A 21,823-nucleotide genomic window follows, 5' to 3' on the forward strand; every position below is an offset into this window, starting at 1 on the left:
AACCAAAGATCTCAAATTTGGACTCATCAGTTCAAAGCACAGATTTCCACTGGTCTAATGTCCATTCCTTGTGTTCTTTAGCCCAAACAAGTCTCTTCTGCTTGTTGCCTGTCCTTAGCAGTGGTTTCCTAGCAGCTATTTTATCATGAAGGCCTGCTGCACAAAGTCTCCTCTTAACAGTTGTTGTAAAGGTGTGTCTGCTGCTAGAACTCTGTGTGGCATTGACCTGGTCTCTAATCTGAGCTGCTGTTAACCTGCGATTTCTGAGGCTGGTGACTCGGATAAACTTATCCTCAGAAGCAGAGGTGACTCTTGGTCTTCCTTTCCTGGAGCGGTCCTCATCTGAGCCAGTTTCTTTGTAGCGCTTGATGGTTTTTGCAACTGCATTTGGGGACACATTCAAAGTGTGCCCAATTTTTCGGACTGACTGACCTTCATTTCTTAAAGTAATGATGGCCACTCGTTTTTCTTTACTTAGCTGCTTTTTTCTTGCCATAATACAAATTCTAACAGTCTATTCAGTAGGACTATCAACTGTGTATCCACCTGACTTCTGCACAACACAACTGATGGTCCCAACCCCATTTATAATGCAAGAAGTCCCACTTATTAAACCTGACAGGGCACACCTGTGAAGTGAAAACCATTTCCGGTGACTACCTCTTGAAGCTCATCAAGAGAATGACAAGAGTGTGCAAAGCAGTCATCAAAGCAAAAGGTGGCTACTTTGAAGAACCTAGAATATAAGACATATTTTCAGTTGTTTCACACTTTTTTGTTAAGTATATAATTCCACATGTGTTAATTCATAGTTTTGATGCTTTCAGTGTGAATGTACAATTTTCAAAGTCATGAAAATACAGAAAAATCTTTAAATGAGAATGTGTGTCCAAACTTTTGGTCTGTACTGTATTTAAATAGTTCAGACTTTAACAGACATAGGCTGGGTTCACACAAAAGTATGCAAAATCATCCATTTTACATCCAGAAAAAAAGATTTTTTTTCCATCTCTATTTGTGATCCATATGAAATCCATATTCCAACAGCGTGTCCGTTTTTTTACATCCGTATTATTATTATTTATTTATATAGCACCATTGATTCCATTGTGTTGTACATGAGAAGGGGTTACATACAAAATACAGATATCACTTACAGTAAACAAACTAACAATGATAGACTGGTACAGAGGGAAGAGGACCCTGCCCTTGCGGGCTTACATTCTACAGGATGATGGGAAAGTAGATGGTAGGCTGGAGGGTTCCGGTGGTGGTGAGGTGACAGCTTGGTCATAGCAGGTTGTAAGCTTTCTTGAAGAAATGTGTTTTCAGGTTCTGTCTGAAGGATCCGAATGTGGTGGGTAATTGGACGTGTTGGAGCACAGAATGCCAGAGGATGGGGGATATTCAGGAGAAGTATTGGAGGCGATTGGGTGAGGAATGAATAAGTGTGGAGGAGAGAAGTAGGTCTTGGGAGGACCGGAGATGACGTGAGGGAAGATATCGGGAGATTAGTTCGGAGATGTACGGAGGAGACAGGTTATGGATGGCTTCGTAGGTCAGTGTTAGTAGTTTGAACTGAATATGCTGGAAAATTGGGAGCCAATTAAGGGATTTGCAGCATTTTAGTAGATTGAGGGTCGAGGAAAGGACGGATTCTGGAATTTTTTTTGAGCTGGAGGCAACAGAAGGTGGCGAGAGCGTGGGTGTGTGGTTTGAAGGACAGAGCAGAGTCAAGGGTTACTCCAAGGCAGTGGATTTCCAATACAGGGAAAAGTGTGATGTAATTTATTTTGATAGATAAATCAGGTAGGGAAGATACGTGAGATGGAGGAAAGATAATGAGTTCAGATTTCTCCACATTTACCTTGAGAAAGCGAGAGGAGAAGAAGGAGGATATGGCTGATAGACACTCTGGGATTCTGGATAGCAGAGAGGTGACATCTGGGACAGAGAGGTAGATCTAAGTGTCATCAGCATATAGATGGTACTGGAAGCCATGGGACTTTGAGTTGTCCCAGGCCAAGGGTATATACATGGAGAAGAGTAGAGGTCCTAGGACTGAGCCTTGAGGGACTCCAAAAGAGAGGGTGGGATGAGGAGGTACTGTAGGAGTGGGAGATGCTAAATGTGTGGTTGGAAAGGTATAAGGAGATCCAGGATAGGGCAAGGTCCGTATGAAATCTATGTGATAGTCTTGTACATCTGACGCGCCCCCTGGGCCATGTTGTGTAGCGTTGCGCACGCGGGGAATACCCGGAGCCGGATCTGATAGGGGTAGTAGTCCTCGTGGCGGTGACCCGGTCCGTGCCCAGGGTGTCAAACTAAGTGGCAGTTATTGGTATGATGGTATTAGTGTCCGACTACGCCACCCGTTGAATGCGGCTATGAAGCCGCCGCTGCAGGGCAGTCCGCTGAGGCCGGTGGTACGGATGTGCAGCGTGGATGGTATAACCCCCAACGGGAGGGGTATAGCCTCAGGGCAGCTGATGAAGCAGGAAAAGATGATAGTGGTAGTGGTGGTGTGACAAGGAAGCTCAGAGACGTGCAATTGCAGTTTTCACAGCTTTACTCACAGTTCTTTATCAGGTCCCTTGTGTACAGCTAGGACCACCCGAGCCGTGCTGCGTCCACCAGGTGCGGGACTCGGCCAACTCCCAGGCAGTTCCAGAGCGTGGTCCTGAGCTCCCCTCTCTTCCTTTCTACTGGCCATCCCCACCAGGGATCCACCTTTGTCCAGCTCCCTCGGGCCTTCTGGTGGTGAAACCTTTCCCGGTTTCCCTGACCCTATATGGTATGCCTTCCTGGTAGATATGGCAAGGGGTCGCGCCAAAACTTGTCCACGACCTCCGGTTCCTGGCTAAGGATAATTGGCCTTCACCAGTTTGGGATCCGGCACCCTGTTCTGCCAACCCTTCACCCGTTATTCCGTGGGATCTTAGGGTTCCCTCTTTTCCTGCGTCTCTGGGCCTTTCCTAGTGTTTCTGTTCCTTCTTCCTCTTACTTCTCTCTCTCTCTGCTTCAGGCCTCCACTCCAGGCCTGACTCTGGAGCTGGGCCCAGACTGAGCCACAGCTCCCTGTCAGCCCTCTCTGGCTGAGCTCCTCTCTGCACAGAACAGACCCTGTCCTAAGATGGTGCCCACCTTATATACTCCCTCTGACACCCGAGCCCAGGTGACGAGCAACCAATGGGCTCCTACCTATGCCCAGTGTCCCTCCCCTGTCTGCTCCTACACCACTAGGATGTTCCTCCCCCCTCCCCACTCCAGCCAGGGACAGAAGCTGTCGTACCTGCACATCTATCTGGTGGGAGTACCGTTGATCTGTCCCCCGGAAATGGGGTGAGTGTGGTGCATGCAGCTATCTGAGCCCAGTTCCACACTCCATCCTTACCCGGGAGTGGAATACCACACCTCTGGTCTGAGGTGCAATACCCCTGTAGCAGCCAAGTCCTCAGGGTGCTACACATCCTTATGGCATCCGTTTCTTACATCAACAATTTTATAAATAATATAATTGAAATTAAGTTTCCTATCTGTATAACTGTAATGTATCTATGAAAAAGGCATGACATACAGATGGTAACCTGTGATGTTTTTTTACGCACCAATTGATTTACAATGGGCAAGTATGATCACGAATAAGGATCAAAATAATGCATGCTGTGATTTTTTACATGCAGACCATCGATCCATGTGTGATAACAACGTTCATGTAAACTATCATGTTAACATATTGGTCAGTGTGGTGTCCGTCTGCCCATATGCTATCACTTTTGCATACAAACAGCACACGGACATTTACTGCTTGCATGTTAAGGCGCCCATAGTGATACTAATTAAATATTTTTTTTACAAGCATAGGAAGAAGGGGATTTGAACATTCGTTTTTGATTTTTTTTTACAAATATTTCATAACTTTTTTTTCCCATTTTTTTTCACTTGGGGTGGGTGAAGCAATTAGGTGACAAGGAGGGGCGTCCACCTTGTTAGACCATTAAGATACCATGGTTACTGTTGTCTGCAGCATTTAAGAATAAAAGTGAGAAAAGTCGGCACTTCCGCTGGTAAAATAATAAAGCTTTATTTTGAATGCATTAAAATAGTATTCCCATATGGTAGAAAAAACTGACGCGTTTCTGGTGCTAGTAAGGCTATGTGCGCATGATCAGGATTTGAAGCAGAAATTTCCTGAGTGTTTCTGGATCTCCTTGGCAGGAAAAACAATATGGAAATTCCACGCGGTTTTGATGCGTTTTTGATGCATTTTTTAAGTGTTTTTGTACATCAATGAATGCTTTTAGGAGCTAAATAAAATGATTTGGTGGGATATTGCTTAAACCCTTGGATTACCGTCAGAACTGAGGTGAGTATATTGGTTAATTTAAATGATTAAAGAATGTGTCTGTTGTATTTCAAATAAAGTGTTTGCTCTGTGACTGTGTGTTTATTTAACTCTTTACTTTAATTAGGTTTGGTCATGAAAAGGTCTGATTGACAACTTGTCATCACCAAACAAAAGAGCTAGGTTTTAGCTAGTCCCATTCACCCAATCTTCATTAACATTTCTATTCATGTAATTTATGCAGCAGCTGTGAGCTGCTATTTTTAGCCTGGGAAGGTGCCATTTGCAAACATGGTCCCTGGCTATAATTAACAGCTCACAGCTGGTTCGTTAGCCGCTATGTCCCCCCGATCAGCACTCAGCAGCGCTTTGGACGCAGCGTATCTTTGTTGCGTCCAAAACACGGTGTTCTAATGCCACACTTTTGTTGTCGTTAAGTGTGAATCCACCGCATATAATGACACTTCAATCGGTCAAAATCTGCAGTGCAGACTAGCGTGTCCACTACAGAAATTGACATGCTGCGGGTGAGTTTGCGTACGTGGCCAAAATCAGGAGCCGCTGCAGGTTTGATGCTGCGTGTTTATACAGCATCAAACCCGCAGCGTCCAGATGTTACAGCATAGTGGATGGGATCTCTAGAAATCCCATGTCCACTATGCGTGCATCAGAGGCTGTGAATCACCCGGGGACACTGACATGCGGCGCGTCATTCAGGACCGCAGCATGTGAAATTCTCTTGCAGAGTCGCTAGTCTCCGCAACAGAAATTTGACCACTAGAATGTATTGAATGCGGTAAATACGCATGTTTCAGTTAACACATGTGGATTTACCTGCGTTCAATAGAATGCAGCGTTTTGGACGCAGCAAAAATATGTCTCCAAAGCGCTGCTACCGTGTTTCCCCGAAAGTAAGACCCCCCCGAAAGTAAGGCAGGGTGGGGGGTTTCGGGGGGGTCCGCCAATGTAGGGCACCCCCCGATTGTAAGGCAGGGTAGCGGGGGGGGGGCCGGGGAATGTAAGGCTGATTCGTCACAGGCTCCCTAGCCGGCTCGCAGCTGATTGGCCGATCAGCCTGTTCGTCACAGGCTCCCTAGCCGGCTCGCAGCTGATTGGCCGATCAGCCTGTTCGTCACAGGCTCCCTAGCCGGCTCGCAGCTGATTGGCCGATCAGCCTGTTCGTCACAGGCTCCCTAGCCGGCTCGCAGCTGATTGGCCGATCAGCCTGTTCGTCACAGGCTCCCTAGCCGGCTCGCAGCTGATTGGCCGATCAGCCTGTTCGTCACAGGCTCCCTAGCCGGCTCGCAGCTGATTGGCCGATCAGCCTGTTCGTCACAGGCTCCCTAGCCGGCTCGCAGCTGATTGGCCGATCAGCCTGTTCGTCACAGGCTCCCTAGCCGGCTCGCAGCTGATTGGCCGATCAGCCTGTTCATCACAGGCTCCCTAGCCGGCTCGCAGCTGATTGGCCGATCAGCCTGTTCGTCACAGGCTCCCTAGCCGGCTCGCAGCTGATTGGCCGATCAGCCTGTTCGTCACAGGCTCCCTAGCCGGCTCGCAGCTGATTGGCCGATCAGCCTGTTCGTCACAGGCTCCCTAGCCGGCTCGCAGCTGATTGGCCGAATCAGCTGCGACGTCACCGCCTGCAGGCTCGCTCCGATTGGTCCAGCTTCCCCGGCATCCGAATCGTCAGCCCGGCACCGCAGAGGAGATCGAAACAGAAGGAAAGTAACGGTAAGTTCCGAAACTCTCTCTGTGTGTGTGTGTGTGTGTGTATACGATATGTGTACGGTATGTGTATGGGTGCCGTATGGGGCTGTGTGTGTGTGTGTGTGGTGGCAGAGTGGGGGGCAGAACCACTGTATGGGGAGGCTGCATACTGTTCAGCCTGTTTTTTTTCCCAATGTAAGGCCTCCCCCGAAAGTAAGGCAGGGTGGGACTTTTGGGGGTAAAATTAATGTAAGACAGGGCCTTACTTTCGGGGAAACACGGTAAGTCTGAATCGTGGGTACAGAGCTTAAAATAAAAAAAAAAAATGATATGGGCTCCTGCGTCAATTTTATAACCAGCAGAGGGAAAGCCAACCACTGGAGGATGATATTAGCAGCCGGGGAAGGGGCCATTAGCCAAAAATGTTCCCTGGCTATTAATATCAGCCCACAGCTGTTTGTTTAGCCTTTACTGGCTAGATTACAGGGGGACTCAAGAAAAAAATTGACGTGGGGTCCCCCTATAAAATCTAACCAGCAAAGGCTAAACTAGATAGCTGCGGGCTGATATTAATAGCCAGGGAAGGGGCCATGAATTCTAGCCCCCACCGCGGCTATTAATATCACCTTTCAGCAGTCCCAGAAATGGCGCATCCATAAGATCCTCCGCTCTTCCCACTGCCCTGTAGCGGTGTTGAGTGGGGTAATGGGGTTGAGGTTCACGTAAGCCTTGCATTGGTGGCTGACGTGAAGCCCAGGTTAGTAATGGAGGGCATCTATAAGACGCCCTCCATTACTAACCACGTAGCAAAGTTATCGCCGCTTTTTCAATAAATACACGGCCAGAATAAAGTATTTTAATGAAATAAAAAACACACAGTTTTTAATTTTTTTTATTGTACTGGTTCCGCAAAGCCATTGATCTTCTGAAAAAAAAAGTAAAAAAATAAACAACCATATCCCTCACCTGTCCGACGTCAACGACGCAGTCCACGTACCGCCAACGACTGTCCCTCGGTGATCCGCGTCACTTCTACAGCAGTGACATCAGCAATCACTGATGTCACTGCTGTAGAAGACAGCAATGTATACTGACAGGAGAGTAAAATCACTCCTATCAGTATACATTGCTGTGCAGGAGGTCACTTGTGTTCATCAGATGAAGATCAGCTGATCAGCCCCGGTGAGCTGTCACCACCATCACCCTGGGAACATTCTTTAGAATGGACACCAGGAGGACACCGAAGGGCGCTTGGCAGGTGAGTATAAGGTTTTTTTATTTTTATTTGTACTTTATTTTTTATTTTTTACACTGAGTGGTAGCCGGCTTAGCTGGGAAGACTACTGCTCCCCCTAGCCGCACCGCTCTCGCTGTTATCAGCGGGAGTGGCGGTCGGATGAGAGGAGTAGTAGTCCTCCTCTCCCGACCCGGGTACCACCCGCAGCGCGTTTCCGCCGCGAATTTGCGACCATTGGCTTTAATTGTAACGCATCAAATCCGCAGGTATAAATATTATACCTGCGGATTTGATGCGGTTCAATTATAGTCAATGGGTGCGAATTTGTGGCGGAAACGCCCGCACCGTGGTCATGCTCAGATTTTTACTGCAATGGTAATCCTGAGCAGAAATTTTCGCATCATGTGCAGAGCACATCAGGATTACTATTGCAATACCTGGTAGACCTATTAACAAGCGTTTAAACGCATCAGAAACGCTTTGTGTGCACATAGCTTAAGGGCGAACTTAGTGCCAGAAACACGTCAGTTTTTTTCTACCACATGAGAATACTTTTTTAATGCATTCAAAATAAAGATTTATCATTTTATCAGTGGCACTATGTTACCATGATTGCTGAACTTCACCAGTGGGATCCGGCACCCATGATAAAAGGCTGATCCAAGTGTTATTGAAATGTGGTAAGCTCACAATTTTTTTGTGAGCAGCATTTAAGGTTAAATTCCCATGATAAGTTTTTGACACTATGTATTTTCGCTGAGCAAAAAATATAGTGACTCAAAGTTCATGCAAAGTGGATGGGATATATAGAAATCTCATGCCCACTCTGTTTTTTCTTTTTACACTGTGTAAACTTATCTGCAGTGCCTGTTTAAAATACGCAACATGACAATTTATCTTCCGACTATGGTGACTTTTTTGTGCATTGCATTAGATGTAGAAAATTTGAAGGTAAAAAAATGCTGTGGAAATGCACAAAAACCGCATATAATCTACAAATGACTGTCTGTATCAATAAGGTTTTGTCAAAGCCAAATACCAAGAACTATGAAAAACAAAGCAGCTTTATTTAAAACATGAGGTAGAAAAAGCTGGAACAACAATAAGAGCAATAGGGTCTTATCGGAGTCACAATGGAGAGACCAAAGGCAATGGTACTCACCTGGTGTGGTTGTGTGACCAACAACATTGGGTATTAGTAAACACAGTTTTTGATTAACAAAAGCATAAAAGCCATTCCACCAACTTCAATGTGTACCCAAATTCGGGATGGTCCTGACCTCTTATATTAAAACTTTACTAAGAACCCAATGTTGTTTATATGCACTATTGCTTTTACTTATTTACTTGCAGCAGGGTATGTGTTTATTTTGTTTCTTTCTTGAGTTTTGTCTGTTTTATGGCCATTGTGAACATGCTCCTATTTTGCATGCATACCAGCTTATACTCCAGTTCTTTTTTTGGGGGGTTGCAGGGGTATTCCCATCTCCAAGATCCTATCCCAATATGTAGTAGGTGTAATAATAATAATATTAGCAAATGTAGTATAGTTCTTCTGATTCACCATGTCTCTTTCCTCATGTGCTGGCACTGCAGGACCTTAAGTATCCATAGTTATGACCACTAGCAGCTACCTAACTGTCACTTTATCAGTGGATGTAACCATGGATACCTAAGGTCCTGCAATGCCAGCACATGAGGAAAAAGACATAGTGAATCAGAAGAACTATACTACATTTCTAATTGGAGGTATTTGCTAATATTATTATTATTACACCTACTACATATTGGGATAGGATCTTGGAGATGGGAATAACCCTTTAAGTTTCCGGTTTCTGCATTTAGTGCAGGTAATGGTGTGGCCTCCCTTCCTTTGAGCTGGACACTACATTTAAAGAGCTTCCCATTTGCTGTGTGTTCATGGTCGGGACCCGGTCCTGCTCAGCAGTTATCCGCACAGACATCACTATGACACATGGTAAGGTTTTAATACTAGAGGTTATGACCATCCTGAATTTGGATACACCTTGACGCTGGTGAGATGGCTTTTACACTTTTTCGATCAAAAACGTTTTTTACTAAGTACCCAATGTTGTTTATATGCACTACTGCGTATACTTATTTGCAGTAGGGCATTTGTTTATTTTGTTTCTGTCTTAGGTTTTGTCTGGTCATTTCTACTGTAAAACCACTTTATAGTTCATATGTTCAGTCCATTGAGCGTTTTTTCTTCCACTTCAGGCTTTTAAAAATGCCTGATGTAAAACAACAAAAGTGCATGTCACTTCTTTGAAGTGGCTCCTGATGAAATCCGCTTCAAACGTGGCACATTCAAATCAAAAGGCTTCAAAAATTCTTCAGGAAAAAAAACAACTTTCCAAAACACCTCAAAAAGTCTTCAAAGCCGCTTCAGGATGCCGAAAAACATTTCTAAATGCTCCCCTATGAAGAAGTGTTTCCTGAAATGGTTTCTAATACAAAACTTGCTATTTTTGGTTGCCTCAAAAAACTGTGTGTGTGTACACTCCCCTAGGTGTTAAACTGCCATCATTAGAGGTAGCACTGACAGCAGTAGTTAAAGTGTAACTATTGTTTAAATGTTGATTTCATGAATCAATAGTACACATGAAAATAAGCAACTTTGTAGTATATCAGAAAAATTTGGTTCTCTCTCTGCCAAAATTGATCAGTCATTATCAAAATTGTCAATTCTTAGGAAAAATCTGTATTCAATAAAGGCAGACTTTCCCATTACTGAGATAGGAGATGTCAGTTGCTACTGATGAGATTCTATGTAGACGGGAGGAGGGAAGAGCTAGAGACAGCATACAGTGGCATGTAAAAGTTTGAGAACACCTAGTCAAAATTACTGTTATTGTGAACAGTTAAGCAATTTGAAGATTAAATGATCTCTAAAAGGCCTAAAGTTAAATATGACACATTTTATTTGTATTTTAGGCCAAAAAATTATATATATATTTTAATCTTTTACATTTTAAAAATTACAAAAAGGAAAATAGGTGGATGCAAAAAGTTTGGGCACCCTTGGAGATTTGTGTGCTCAGATAACTTTGACCAAGGTTTCAGACCTTAATTAGCCGGTTAGGGTTATGGCTTGTTCACCATCATTGATAGGAAATGCCAGGTGATGCAAATTTCCCAGCTTTATAAAAACCCAGCCTCCTCTAACCTTGTGCCAAAAACATCAGCTATTGGTTCTTCTAAGCAGCTGCTTAGCACTCTGAAAATGAAAATGGTGGAGGCCCACAAGTAGGAGAAGGCTATAAAAAGATAGCAAAGCATTTTCAAGTTGCTCTTTCCTCAGTTCGAAATGTAATTAAGAAATGGCAGTTAACAGTAACAGTGGAGGTCAAGATAAGGTCTAGAAGACCAAGCAAAATTTCAGTGAGAGCTGCTTGTAGGATTGTTAGAGATGTAAATCAGAACCCTCGCTTGACTGCAAAAGACCTTCAGAAAGATTTAGCAGACTCTGGAGTTGAGGTACATTGTTCTACTGTTCAGAGACACCTGCACAAATATGACCTTCATGGAAGATTAATCAGAAGAAAACCTCTCCTGTGTCCTCACCATAAAATTCAGCATCAGAAGTATGTAAAAGAACATCTAAACAAGCCTGATGCATTTTGGAAACAAGTCCTATGGACCGATGAGGTTAACGTAGAACTCTTTGGCCACATTGATCAAAGGTATGTGTAGAGAAAAAAGGGCACAGAATTTCAGGAAAAGAACATCTTGCCAACCATTAAGCATGGGGGTGGATCAATCATGCTTTGGGGTTGTGTTGCAGCCCATGGCATGGGGAACATTTCAAGGGTAGAAGGAAAAATGGATTCAATGAAATTTCAACAAATTCTTGATCCAAACGTAAAAAAGCTGAAGTTGAAAAGAGGATAGCTTCTACAAGTGGATAATGATCTAGACTACCCTCACAGTCCCCTGACCTGAACATCATTGAAAATCTGTGGTTAGACCTCAAAAGAGCAGTGCATGCAAGAAGACCCAGGAATCTCACAGAACAGGAAGAATTTTCCAAGGAAGTATGGAAAATCCCTCAAGCAAGAATTGAAAACTCTTGGCTGACTACAAAAAACATTTGCAAGCTGTGATACTTGCAAAAGGGGGTGCTACGAGGTACTAATCATGAGGGGTGCCCAAACTTTTGTATTGGCCCATTTTCCTTTTTGCAATTTTTAAAATGTAAAAGATGAAAATATATACCGTATTTTTCAGACTATATGTGCCCACGATGCAGAAATGCTGCATATTTTTTCCGCTTCTCCCTGGCAGGAAAAACGCATGCGGATTTTACATGCATTTTTTCTGCCAGGTAGGTAGAAGCGTTTGTGAAGCATTTTTGCATGTGTGGCACCCAGCTATTACAGGTACCACAGGACCCAAAAGGGTGCATGGACGGACTTCTCCACAAGAGGCCCTCATTACATAACAGACACCTCCACCCTTCCACCTCATACCACCAGAAGGAGCCCTGTTAGGGATATATATACTGGAGGGTGGAGTTAGGCAGTCAGTGTGTGTGCTGGCACTGAGATCAGTAAAGAAGCAGCATGTGAGCTGCTGGGCTTAGGGCCAGCCAGGGCCTAAAGCACGTGCTGAAGCCCTGGGGGCCTAGAGCAGGGCCGGAGGCAAGGATAGGAGTGAGAGGAGGTTTGGGGGCAGAGGAGCATCTTAGGCTCACCCCAGAACACAAGCCGGACACCGGGTCCGCGCCTACAGGGTCCTCTACGCCCAGTAGGAATAACCGGTATACCAGGAGGATTCTAAACCCCTGGTCAACCTGAAGCTACAATCATTTAAAGAACTAGGAACCACGAAGGCCCCAGCGTCCAGGGATAGTGGTAGCCAGAAGAAAGTTCTTACCACCAAGTATACAGGTTAGGAGAGTGAAAGATGCCTAGGCTAGGGCTAGTTTCAGGCTGGTCAGAAGCTTCAGAGAGAGAGGAAGAAACAGATCAGGAGGCCTTATACCCGCTCACTGGGGAGAGTCCAGAAGTGCACCCTTCCTATCAAGTACCCTGGACCGTACCTGCAGTCTACACCAGTAAAGGTACTGAAGTGAACCCCCTGTGTGCGTGTCTGTTATTCTCCCCTGGCCCGGCTGGGACACCTCTCACCTGCATACCTTCCATCAACTCTGCCCCGGGTACCCGCTCCACTTGTGGGGAGCAGAAACATCCCAGCTGCCATCCCATCACCCCCGGAGGTCTGCAGCAGCACCGGTACTCATTACCGGGAACCACAGGTGGCGTCACGAGACAAAAACTGTTAACAAAATCCCCTTTTTAAAGAGTGACCCCAGGGTACAGGCCCGGGAGCCAACTGCCGTGACATCCCATAGAAGGTCAAGGCCCGGGTACCGAGTTTCCCCCATAGCCCCCTGGGTGCGTCAACTCTTCCTGGCATCACGAACAGGATTTTGTGCCCGTTGCCACCGGGTACTGTGTGCTGTATTTGAAGTGTTTAAACTGTGGTGAACATCGCCGCTATTACCGCGTCGCCGCGCGGGAAGAAGAGTACAGAAGCTAGGCCTAGTTTCAGGCTGGTCAGAAGCTTCAGAGAGAGAGGAAGAAACAGATCAGGAGACCTTATACCCTCTCACTGGGGAGAGTCCAGAAGTGCACCCTTCCTATCAAGTACCCTGGACCGTACCTGCCATCTACACCAGTAAAGGTACTGAAGCGAACCCCCTGTGTGCGTGTCTGTTATTCTCCCCTGGCCCAGCTGGGACACCTCTCACCTGCATCCCTTCCATCAACTCTGCCCCGGGGGCCCGCTCCACCTGTGGGAAGCAGAAACATCCCAGCTGCCATCCCATCACCCCCGGAGGTCTGCAGCAGCGCCGGTACTCATTACCGGGAACCACAGGTGGCGTCACGAGACAAAAACTGTTAACAAAACCCCCTTTTTAAAGAGTGACCCCAGGGTACGGGCCCGGGAGCCGACTGCCGTGACATCCCATAGAAGGTCAAGGCCCGGGTACCGAGTTTCCCCCATATCCCCCTGGGCGCGTCACATGCATTTCTGTATGCGGGTTATCAAGCGCTTTTCCAAGCGATTTTAGCATCACTTGAAAAAGTGCTTGACAATTTGGTCACACTATATAAATACATGCAACCGGCATGGATTTATATAGTGTGACCAAGTAATAGTTAAAAAAAAAAAAGAATAAGAATGGTAAAAAATAAAGATTATACTTACCTTCCGATGTCCCCCGTTGTTTTCTCCGCTCCGTCCGGTCTGTTGTATGGGTCACGGTGGTGTGAAAGGACCTGCGATGACGTCATTGAGTCATGTGACAGGTCACGTGACCGCCGACGTCAGCGGTCGCATGACCTGTCACATGACTAAATGACGTCATGGCAGGCCCTCACACCACCACGACCCATAAAAGTGACCGGACGGAGCAGAGAAAACACCGGGGGACATCGGAAGGTAAGTATAATCTTTATTTTTTATTTTAAATTCTTTTTTTAACAGGTTCTATGGTACCTGGGTCTGGAGGAGAGTCTCCTCTTCTCCAGACCCGGGTACCATCCGCACATAGAAAAGCATATTATCCGTGTGTGCAAATGTGCTGACACGGATAATATGCGTTTCAATGTAAGTCAATGGCGGCAATTATGCTGCGTGTCCGCAAAATTAATGGACATGCTGCGTATTTTTCCGCAATGATAATCTGCAGCGGAAATTTCCGCAGCATGTGCACAGCACATGCAGATTATCATTGAGGACAATGGGGCACGTATTACCAAGCGTTTTTAAGCGTTTTCGCTGCGGAAATTCCGCGGCAAAAACGCTTGAAAAACGCATAGTGGGCACGCAGCCTAAGACGCACTTTTTTCCTCCAAAATCTTGGAGGAAAGTGGGGGGTGCGTCTTATAGTCCGAATACTATATACATGGCTGTGCGTGGTGGTGGGTGTGGGGGAGCGGCAGCGGGGGATCAGCGGGGCACAGGAGGCAGCAGCCGCCTGCTGCAGCCTATGCTGTGCCCGCTACTAAAGAAAATGAATATTCCCTGCTCCCCACGCCCATGTGTGTGGACAGCAATGAATATTCATTTTTCTTAATAGCCGGCACACTGTAGTCACAGCGCGGCTCCTGCTGCCACTCTGCGATCTGTGTGCCCGCTATTAAAGCTCATGAATATTCCCAACAACCCACTCCCATGGGTTGTAGTGAATATCCATGGTCTTTAATAGCAGGCACACTGACCACAGAGCGGCAGCAGAAGCCGCGATGTGGTACAGTGTGCCGGCTATTGCACAGACTAAATGGTCACTGCTCCCCACGCACAGAGTCCCGGCGTGGGGAGCAGTGACTATTCCAGCACAGCATCTCACACTGTGTGAGGGCGCATGGCAGCGACGCCATGCGCGTCCTTCCATGCGCGGCTCACAAAGTGAGAGTGTCGGCAGCAGAGCGGGACAGCGCTGGAGGAGAGAGGAAGTGAGTATGATTGTTTATTTTTTTGGTAGGCAGCGAGATGGGGGCTCAGAGGGTGCTATGCATACCAGGATGGGGGCTCAAGGGTTGCCATGCATACCAGGATGGGGGCTCAAGGGGTGCCATGCATACCAGGATGGGGGCTCAGAGGGTGCCATGCATACCAGGATAGGGGCATCAAGGGGTGCCATGCATACCAGGATGGGGGCTCAAGGGGTGCCATGGATACCAGGATGGGGGCTCAAGGGGTGCCATCCATACCAGGATGGGGGCTCAAGGGGTGCCATGCATACCAGGATGGGGGCTCAAGGGGTGCTATACATACCAGGATGGGGGTTCAAGGGGTGCCATGCATATCAGGATGGGGAATCAAGGGGTGTCATGAATACCAAGATGGGGTATAAAGGGGTGCCATGCATATCAGGATGGGGGATAAAGGGGTACCATGCATACCAGGATGGGGATGAGGGCCAGGCATACCAGGATGGGATGGGGGCCACTTATACCAGGAAAGAGGGGCCATACATACCAGGAAGGAGGATATTAACAGAATTGGGGGACATTACCCCAATACCAGTGTCAGCAGCAGACCCCCTCCCCCATAACAGGGCATCATGACCACATTTTTTGCTTAATTTTTTTTCCTATTTTCCTCCTTTAAAACCTAGGTGCGTCTTATGGTCCGCTGCGTCTTATAGTCCAAAAAATACGGTACATACTTTTGCCTAAAATAAAAAGGAAATGTGTCATCTTTAGCCCTTTTAGAGATCATTTCATCTTCAACTTGCTTAAATGTTCATAATAACAGAAATTTTGACCAGGAGTGCTCAAACTTTTACATGCCACTGTATATGTGGCTGTTGAGTTCAGGAAACCATGGCCAGTCTGTATATCATGGTCTGTACAAGGACAATGTTTCACAGATGTCTGAATTCAGCCTTAGGGTATGTTCACATTGTGCTTTTAGAAACTCGTGTACCGGCTAACTTTCGCATGCAGAAGTCACCAACGTTGCTTTTCCTGAAGGGTCTTTTATTGTAGTCTTTGCTGTCATTCTTTATCTTCAGTGTTTCTTTTTAATTTATATGCATAAAATAGTGAGACTGGCTAGGTCACTTCTTTTAATCGACTTGCATCTTTGGAAATGTGAAGTGGTTAAAAGAAGCTCAAGACTAAATATATGCACAAGAAGTCAATTTTAGATTGCAGTACATATGTTCTTTGTTTTTAATATTTAGCGTTTTTTCAGGTGGGTTACTGTGCATACTTGCCTGAAAAAGACGCTGTGAACACATACCCTAAAAGTGGTTAAACAAACATTGGGGGACATTGACTAATCTTGTGCATTATATAGTGTAAACCTAGATTGGATATTCTGATAATACACCAAATTGGTTGCAATAACTCATGCTGAATGATAAATCTGTCACATCTTTAGACACTTTGGTCTAACTTTACATCACTGCTTATTTTTAGATCAAATTTTTCATCGAAAATAAGGTGCATCTTAGACCATCTTAAGATATGCCCTTTTTCTCACTAAGCCACACCTTACCCTGTCCAGTCAGGGCCCATGTTTGAGTGAGACACAGGCACCAATTTGTCAAGATGGACGTTGTTCACACCAATTTTATTAAGGGGTTATCCTGCTGTGTGCCCCAGGGACTGGAGTAGGATTTCTGGTGTAATAAATGTTGCAATCTGTGGCTTCACACCCCCCCCCCCCCCCATCCTCATCCTCCTGCCCAAGCTCTGCCAATTTTGGCAGAGCTGGGAAAAGCTGATGTGAAAACACCAAAAGTCGCAAAATGTTTTGCGACTTATCAAGGTGTTTTACACCAGATTTCAATATAGATAATCATAGTAAAAAATAAGAAAAAAAAGTTAAAATATAAAAAAAATTAAAAAAACATAAAAATTGTTATTACTTTCCTTCTCCCCCATTAACCTACTAAGGCGTAATGACATACATGTATATTAGCGCTGAGGTCACAGTGTGTGGAGGTGACTAAAGAGTGGAGTTCCCTCCACATGCGATAGATACTGGCTAGGTTACACAGGTGGCATCTTGTCTTTAACAGCAGCAATCAAAATGTTGCATGTACCACAAAATAGTATCAATATACAAGTCAGCTTGTCACCCAAAAATAAAGCCCTCATACAGCTTCATAGACGGAAAAATAAAAATGTTATCTCACAAAATGGCAACAGAATCAAAATTTTATATTTACAACTTCTGATTTTTTTTTCACCACTTAAAAAGAATCTGTTACCAGGTTTTTGCTAACCTATCTAAGAGCAGCATGATGCAGGGGCAGAGATCCTGAATTCAAGCTATGTATAATTTACTGGGCTGCTCACAGCAGTTTTTATAAAATAACTGTTTTACCTGCAGCAGATCTGCCAGTTCTTTGAATGCTGAGCTGTGTATAACTTCACCCACATCAGTGATTGGAAGCTTTCTGGGTACACTGTGCATAAGCAGACAGCTGCCAATCAGTGGTGTGGGCAGGGTTATACAGAGCTCATGAATATGCAGGACTACATGGCAGCAGGTTTACTAGTCCTCTAGTGATAATCTCCTGCTGATAAAACAGTAATTTTATCAAAACTACAGCAAGCAGCCCAGTAAGTAACACATCACTGGAATCCAGGTCTCTGTGTCTACATCACGCTGTTTTCAGATTCGATGGCAAAAACCCGATGACAGATTCCCTTTAAATATAACAAAAAAAATTCTATGGAAGTTTTCACAATTTCATTCAACTAGGAATTATTTTCAAATTTTTCAGTACATTGTATTGTAAAATGGATGGTGCTATTCAAAACTCGTCCTGCAACCATAAAAATAAATCCCAAAATATAATGGCAGAATTGTATTTTTTTTACTATTTTATCATACTTGGATTTGTTAAAAGAAGTGACATGTACATTCTTTTGGAGTTTCCGACTAGGAAGATGCTAAATACTTTTCAAGTCAAAGTGAAGGCTAAAAAAAAAACACCCAGAAGACACTAGGGCATCTATTAACTGTTTTTCAGTTCTTCCACTTCAAAAAACCTAAGCAGTTTATTCATTGCTTAAAGGATTTAATAAAACGAAAGGAAAACGCCAATAAAAAGACACGTAAAAAACGCTTAAACAACGAGGGAGAGAGAAAAAAAAAAAAAAACGCTTCAGGAAATGACCAAAAAAACTAACAAAAATGCTCAGGTTTACAAAATACTGAGAAAACCCCAGAAAAAAGGAGTGATTCCTAAGGGGTTTTAAGCTTATAAAATGGACGTTATTGACCACTGGAAAATACACATACCCTAAAGCACTTTGAACAATAAACCACAATTTTGTTGAAAGAAATTAATTTGTAGTATTGCATACTTGGTAAAAATGCACAATGAATGTAAATTATATATAAGATGGCAACAATAAAACATTATTAACTCAAATTGTGATGAATACAAGTTCATGCAAAGATATTAGCAAAAAAAATAGTGAGATAGGTTAGTCTAAGGCCTCATTTAGATGCCTGTTTTCCACTTACGTGTTCTATATTATGGTTTTCACAGGTAGAACTCATTCCTATCATAGTCTATGGGGCTGTGTCCGTGTTTTTTTGCGAGCTACTGTGTCTAGGTCTGCTAAAAAACATCATAGAAACCTGTCCGTTTTTTATTTGTGTCTTGCATGAAAATCACCCATACAAGTCTATGGAAAATCACACACACGGATGTCATTAGTGTACAGTCAGTATACAATGTAAAGGAGATGTTTTGTATTTATCCATACGAGAAAATCACTGATGGTGAAAAGGGGCATATTGACCTGCTGGTGAAACTCAGGTCAAAAACAGAGATGACACTTGAACATTTTTTTGAAAAATCATAGATGTCTGAATAAGGTCTAGAAAGTGTCTTAATAGTGTTAGTGGACTAGGAATTTTTATGCTGCCTAGCTAAATAAGCTATTTTTCGTTCCTTAAATATATGCTCACCTGATGTGCCCACCATACCATTAGGTAAGAGAATATTGCAATCCAGGTAATCGATCCGAAGAAGGTAATTGGGAAAAATTTTCTTGATGACTGTATGACAAGAAACAAGTGAAATATTTTCATGAATAAGACTATGCTTTTCACATGCAGAGAACAGCACAGTAACTTTGCATCCTCATTAGTCTGAAAACTCAAGCAACATGAAATAATGAATATTTACAATATGTAAATATACCGCCAATCTAGATAGCTCACACATTTATCAGCTGATATTTATCTCCACTGCACTTTTCCTGGCATGATCTCCATAACAATTAGTCCTTCACATAAGTGTAACAGCTCTCCAAATGTTCTAGAAGCTGTAGTCATTTCAGGGATGTGCCAGGCAGGCCGTATGTACAATATGGATAGACTAATGTGGAAAATGTTCATCTTTGTTGTGCATCTGTAGCTGTACCCATGTGTGCGCACAATTATCCCTTTGATGTCCTCATCCTTTTTTGATTCTCATTCTGAAAGGAGAAGATTTTCTTGTGCTAGGCAATGAATATACACAAAGAGCATATGGCTAGCATTGCTCTTCTCATGTTTATTGTGGGACACTGAATATCTTGCTGCAGTCAGCAGAGGGTAATTTCAGAACAAAATTAAAATCTGGCCCAATAGTTTGTGAACTGAACAAAAATGGCTCTGATTTGTTTCCATAAAAATAAGTAGTGTGTCTTTTTAGTGTGGGGGGAAGGGTTTTACAATAGAGTAAAGGAAATGTTTCATGACTGTGATGTGTGGACAAGGGAGTAGGCAAAAGAAGCATCTGGAATTGAACAAAATTAGTGAGCCTATAACCATAGGTGTTTGACCACGGCCCCACTATCAGTATTTGGTCAGTATTTTTTCTCAGGAGTGGGAGCCAAAACCAGGAGTGGGTGATAAATGCAGAATTGGTGATTTATTTCTATTATAGCTTTTCTCTGATTGTTCCTCACCTGGTTTTGGCTCCCACTCCTGAGAAAAAATACTGACCGAATACTGACCAAATACTGATAGTGGGGCCGTGACCTTCGAATGAGAAAGTAAGTGAACACTTGGCACTGAATGTCTGGCCCACTTGTCTCAATAGTAAAAAAGTAAGCATTTTTTCCTGGGTGCCTGATTGTAAGGCTATGTTCACACAACCGTATTTTCAGTCCGAGTGTTGTCCTTGGAAAAAATTGACTGCACTTGGACCAATGTTATTCAATGTTCAGATGACATTTTTTTTTACATGGGCCGAATGTCCGCATAAAAAAATTGCAGCATAATTACACAATTGTATAGGTGGAAAAAAGATTTAGGTCTATCAAGTTCAAACTTTCTCCACCAGCTATACATTCACTATCATTAGATGATCTATAACCCACAAGGCTATTTATTGTGAGAAAAGCAGCTAGCTCTTTTGTAAATCCTGCTATAGTGTCTGCCATTACTACTTGTTGTGGTAGAGCATTCCACAGTCTGACTGCTCTAACTGTAAAGAACCCTTTCCTATTTCTCTGCCGAAATCGCCTGTCCTCTACCGTAATGAGTGCCCCCTGGTCCTTTGTAAGATCTTTGGAAGGAATAAGTCATGTGCCAAGACTTTGTATCGACCACACGTGTATATAAATGGGATCTCCTCTGAGATGTTTTTTTAAAAGCTAAACAAGCTCAACTTTTCCAACCTCTTATCATATCAGAGGCCCTCCATCCCTTGTAATAATCTAGTTGCCCCCTTTGGACTGACTCTAACGTCTAAATATTATTTTTAAAATGTGGAGCCCAAAACTGGATCCCATATTCTAGATGTGGCCTTACAACGGATTTATAGAGGGGTAACAATACATTGGGATCACAGGATTTTATCTCTTTTTTATACACCCTAAAATCTTGCTTGCTTTTGCAGCTGCTGCTTGACTCTGAGTACGAAGTAAGCTCAGCTTACTTGTTAACAGAATACCCAAATCCTTCTCCTGTTCTGTAGTCCCTAGTATATCTGTGTGCTTGAAGCATTTGGGTAGCTGTCTCCTAGCCTTTCAGATCTTATGACCTACATGAGGAAGGTAGGGAGATATTTGTAAGGTACTTTTTAATTGCATGCTATTATTATAATGGAATGGACCTCACATATAATTTTCATATACTATTATCACTACTAGTACTTTTAAGTAGTAGTATTAATAATAGTATTGGCATATCACCTCAATGTCAGTGAAAGCATCTTTCAATTCCCCGGATTATGTTAAAGCGATTTTCCCTTCACAACATGTCCAATTTCAGTTTTTGCATTTTCACTTTTCCTTTTCAAACGATCATAACTTATTTATTTTTCCATCCACATAGATGTATGATGGCTTGCTTTTTTGCGTGACAAATTGTAATTTTGAATGACACCTAACAGCTTAGTCTGCTGGAAAACTGGAAAAAAAATCCAAGTGTGAAAGTTTTGCCAAAAAAGGAAATTCTGACATTGCTTTTTAGGAATTGTTGTTACGGCATACATTGCGTGGTAAAAAATGCCCTGGCAATATGATTCTCCTTATCTCCTTAAAGGGTTTTTCCCATGAGCGAAAGTTGATTTTAATCAATAGATCTTGGAATAATAATAAGTTCCACAGCTGGATGTGTTTAAATAAAATGTTCCTGTGCTGAGATAATATTATAAATGTGCCCCTGCTGTGTACTGTGTAATGACTGTGTCTGACCGTACAGGAACATGGTCTGATCATACCACAGCTCTTGGGAAGGGGAGGAAACAAAAGAGTATACACAGATATTACAGCAGGGGATCACAGCTGATTCTTTTTGTGAGGTAAAACATTTCCCTGCCTGTTTTTAACCACTTCACGCCAGAGCCTGTTTTTGCCTTCGTGACCAGGCCATTTTTTTCAATTCTGACCACTGTCAGTTTATGAAGTAATTACTCTGGAACGCTTCAATGGATTCCCCTGAGTCTGAGATTGTTTTTTCGTGACATATTGTACTTCATGATAGTAGTAAAATTTCTTCGATATCACTTGCGTTTATTTGTGAAAAAAATTGTA

At 43.7% G+C, this 21,823-nt stretch overlaps 1 protein-coding gene across 4 annotated transcripts in view; it reads right to left on the reverse strand.

The window, feature by feature from the left end:
- SLC24A2 (solute carrier family 24 member 2) overlaps positions 1-21,823 on the reverse strand; it is a 443,547-nt gene that overhangs the window by 5,551 nt on the left and 416,173 nt on the right. For all 4 annotated transcript variants that reach the window (XM_073665915.1, XM_073665934.1, XM_073665926.1 and 1 more), the window contains one exon: positions 18,765-18,854. In XM_073665915.1, the coding sequence (XP_073522016.1) occupies positions 18,765-18,854 (90 nt within the window). The remainder of the gene's footprint in view (positions 1-18,764; positions 18,855-21,823) is intronic.

Source organism: Phyllobates terribilis, unplaced genomic scaffold, assembly GCF_046119375.1.
Source record: "Phyllobates terribilis strain yellow unplaced genomic scaffold, ASM4611937v1 Scaffold_1__5_contigs__length_1240528914, whole genome shotgun sequence".
NCBI classification, from domain to species: Eukaryota; Metazoa; Chordata; class Amphibia; order Anura; family Dendrobatidae; genus Phyllobates; species Phyllobates terribilis.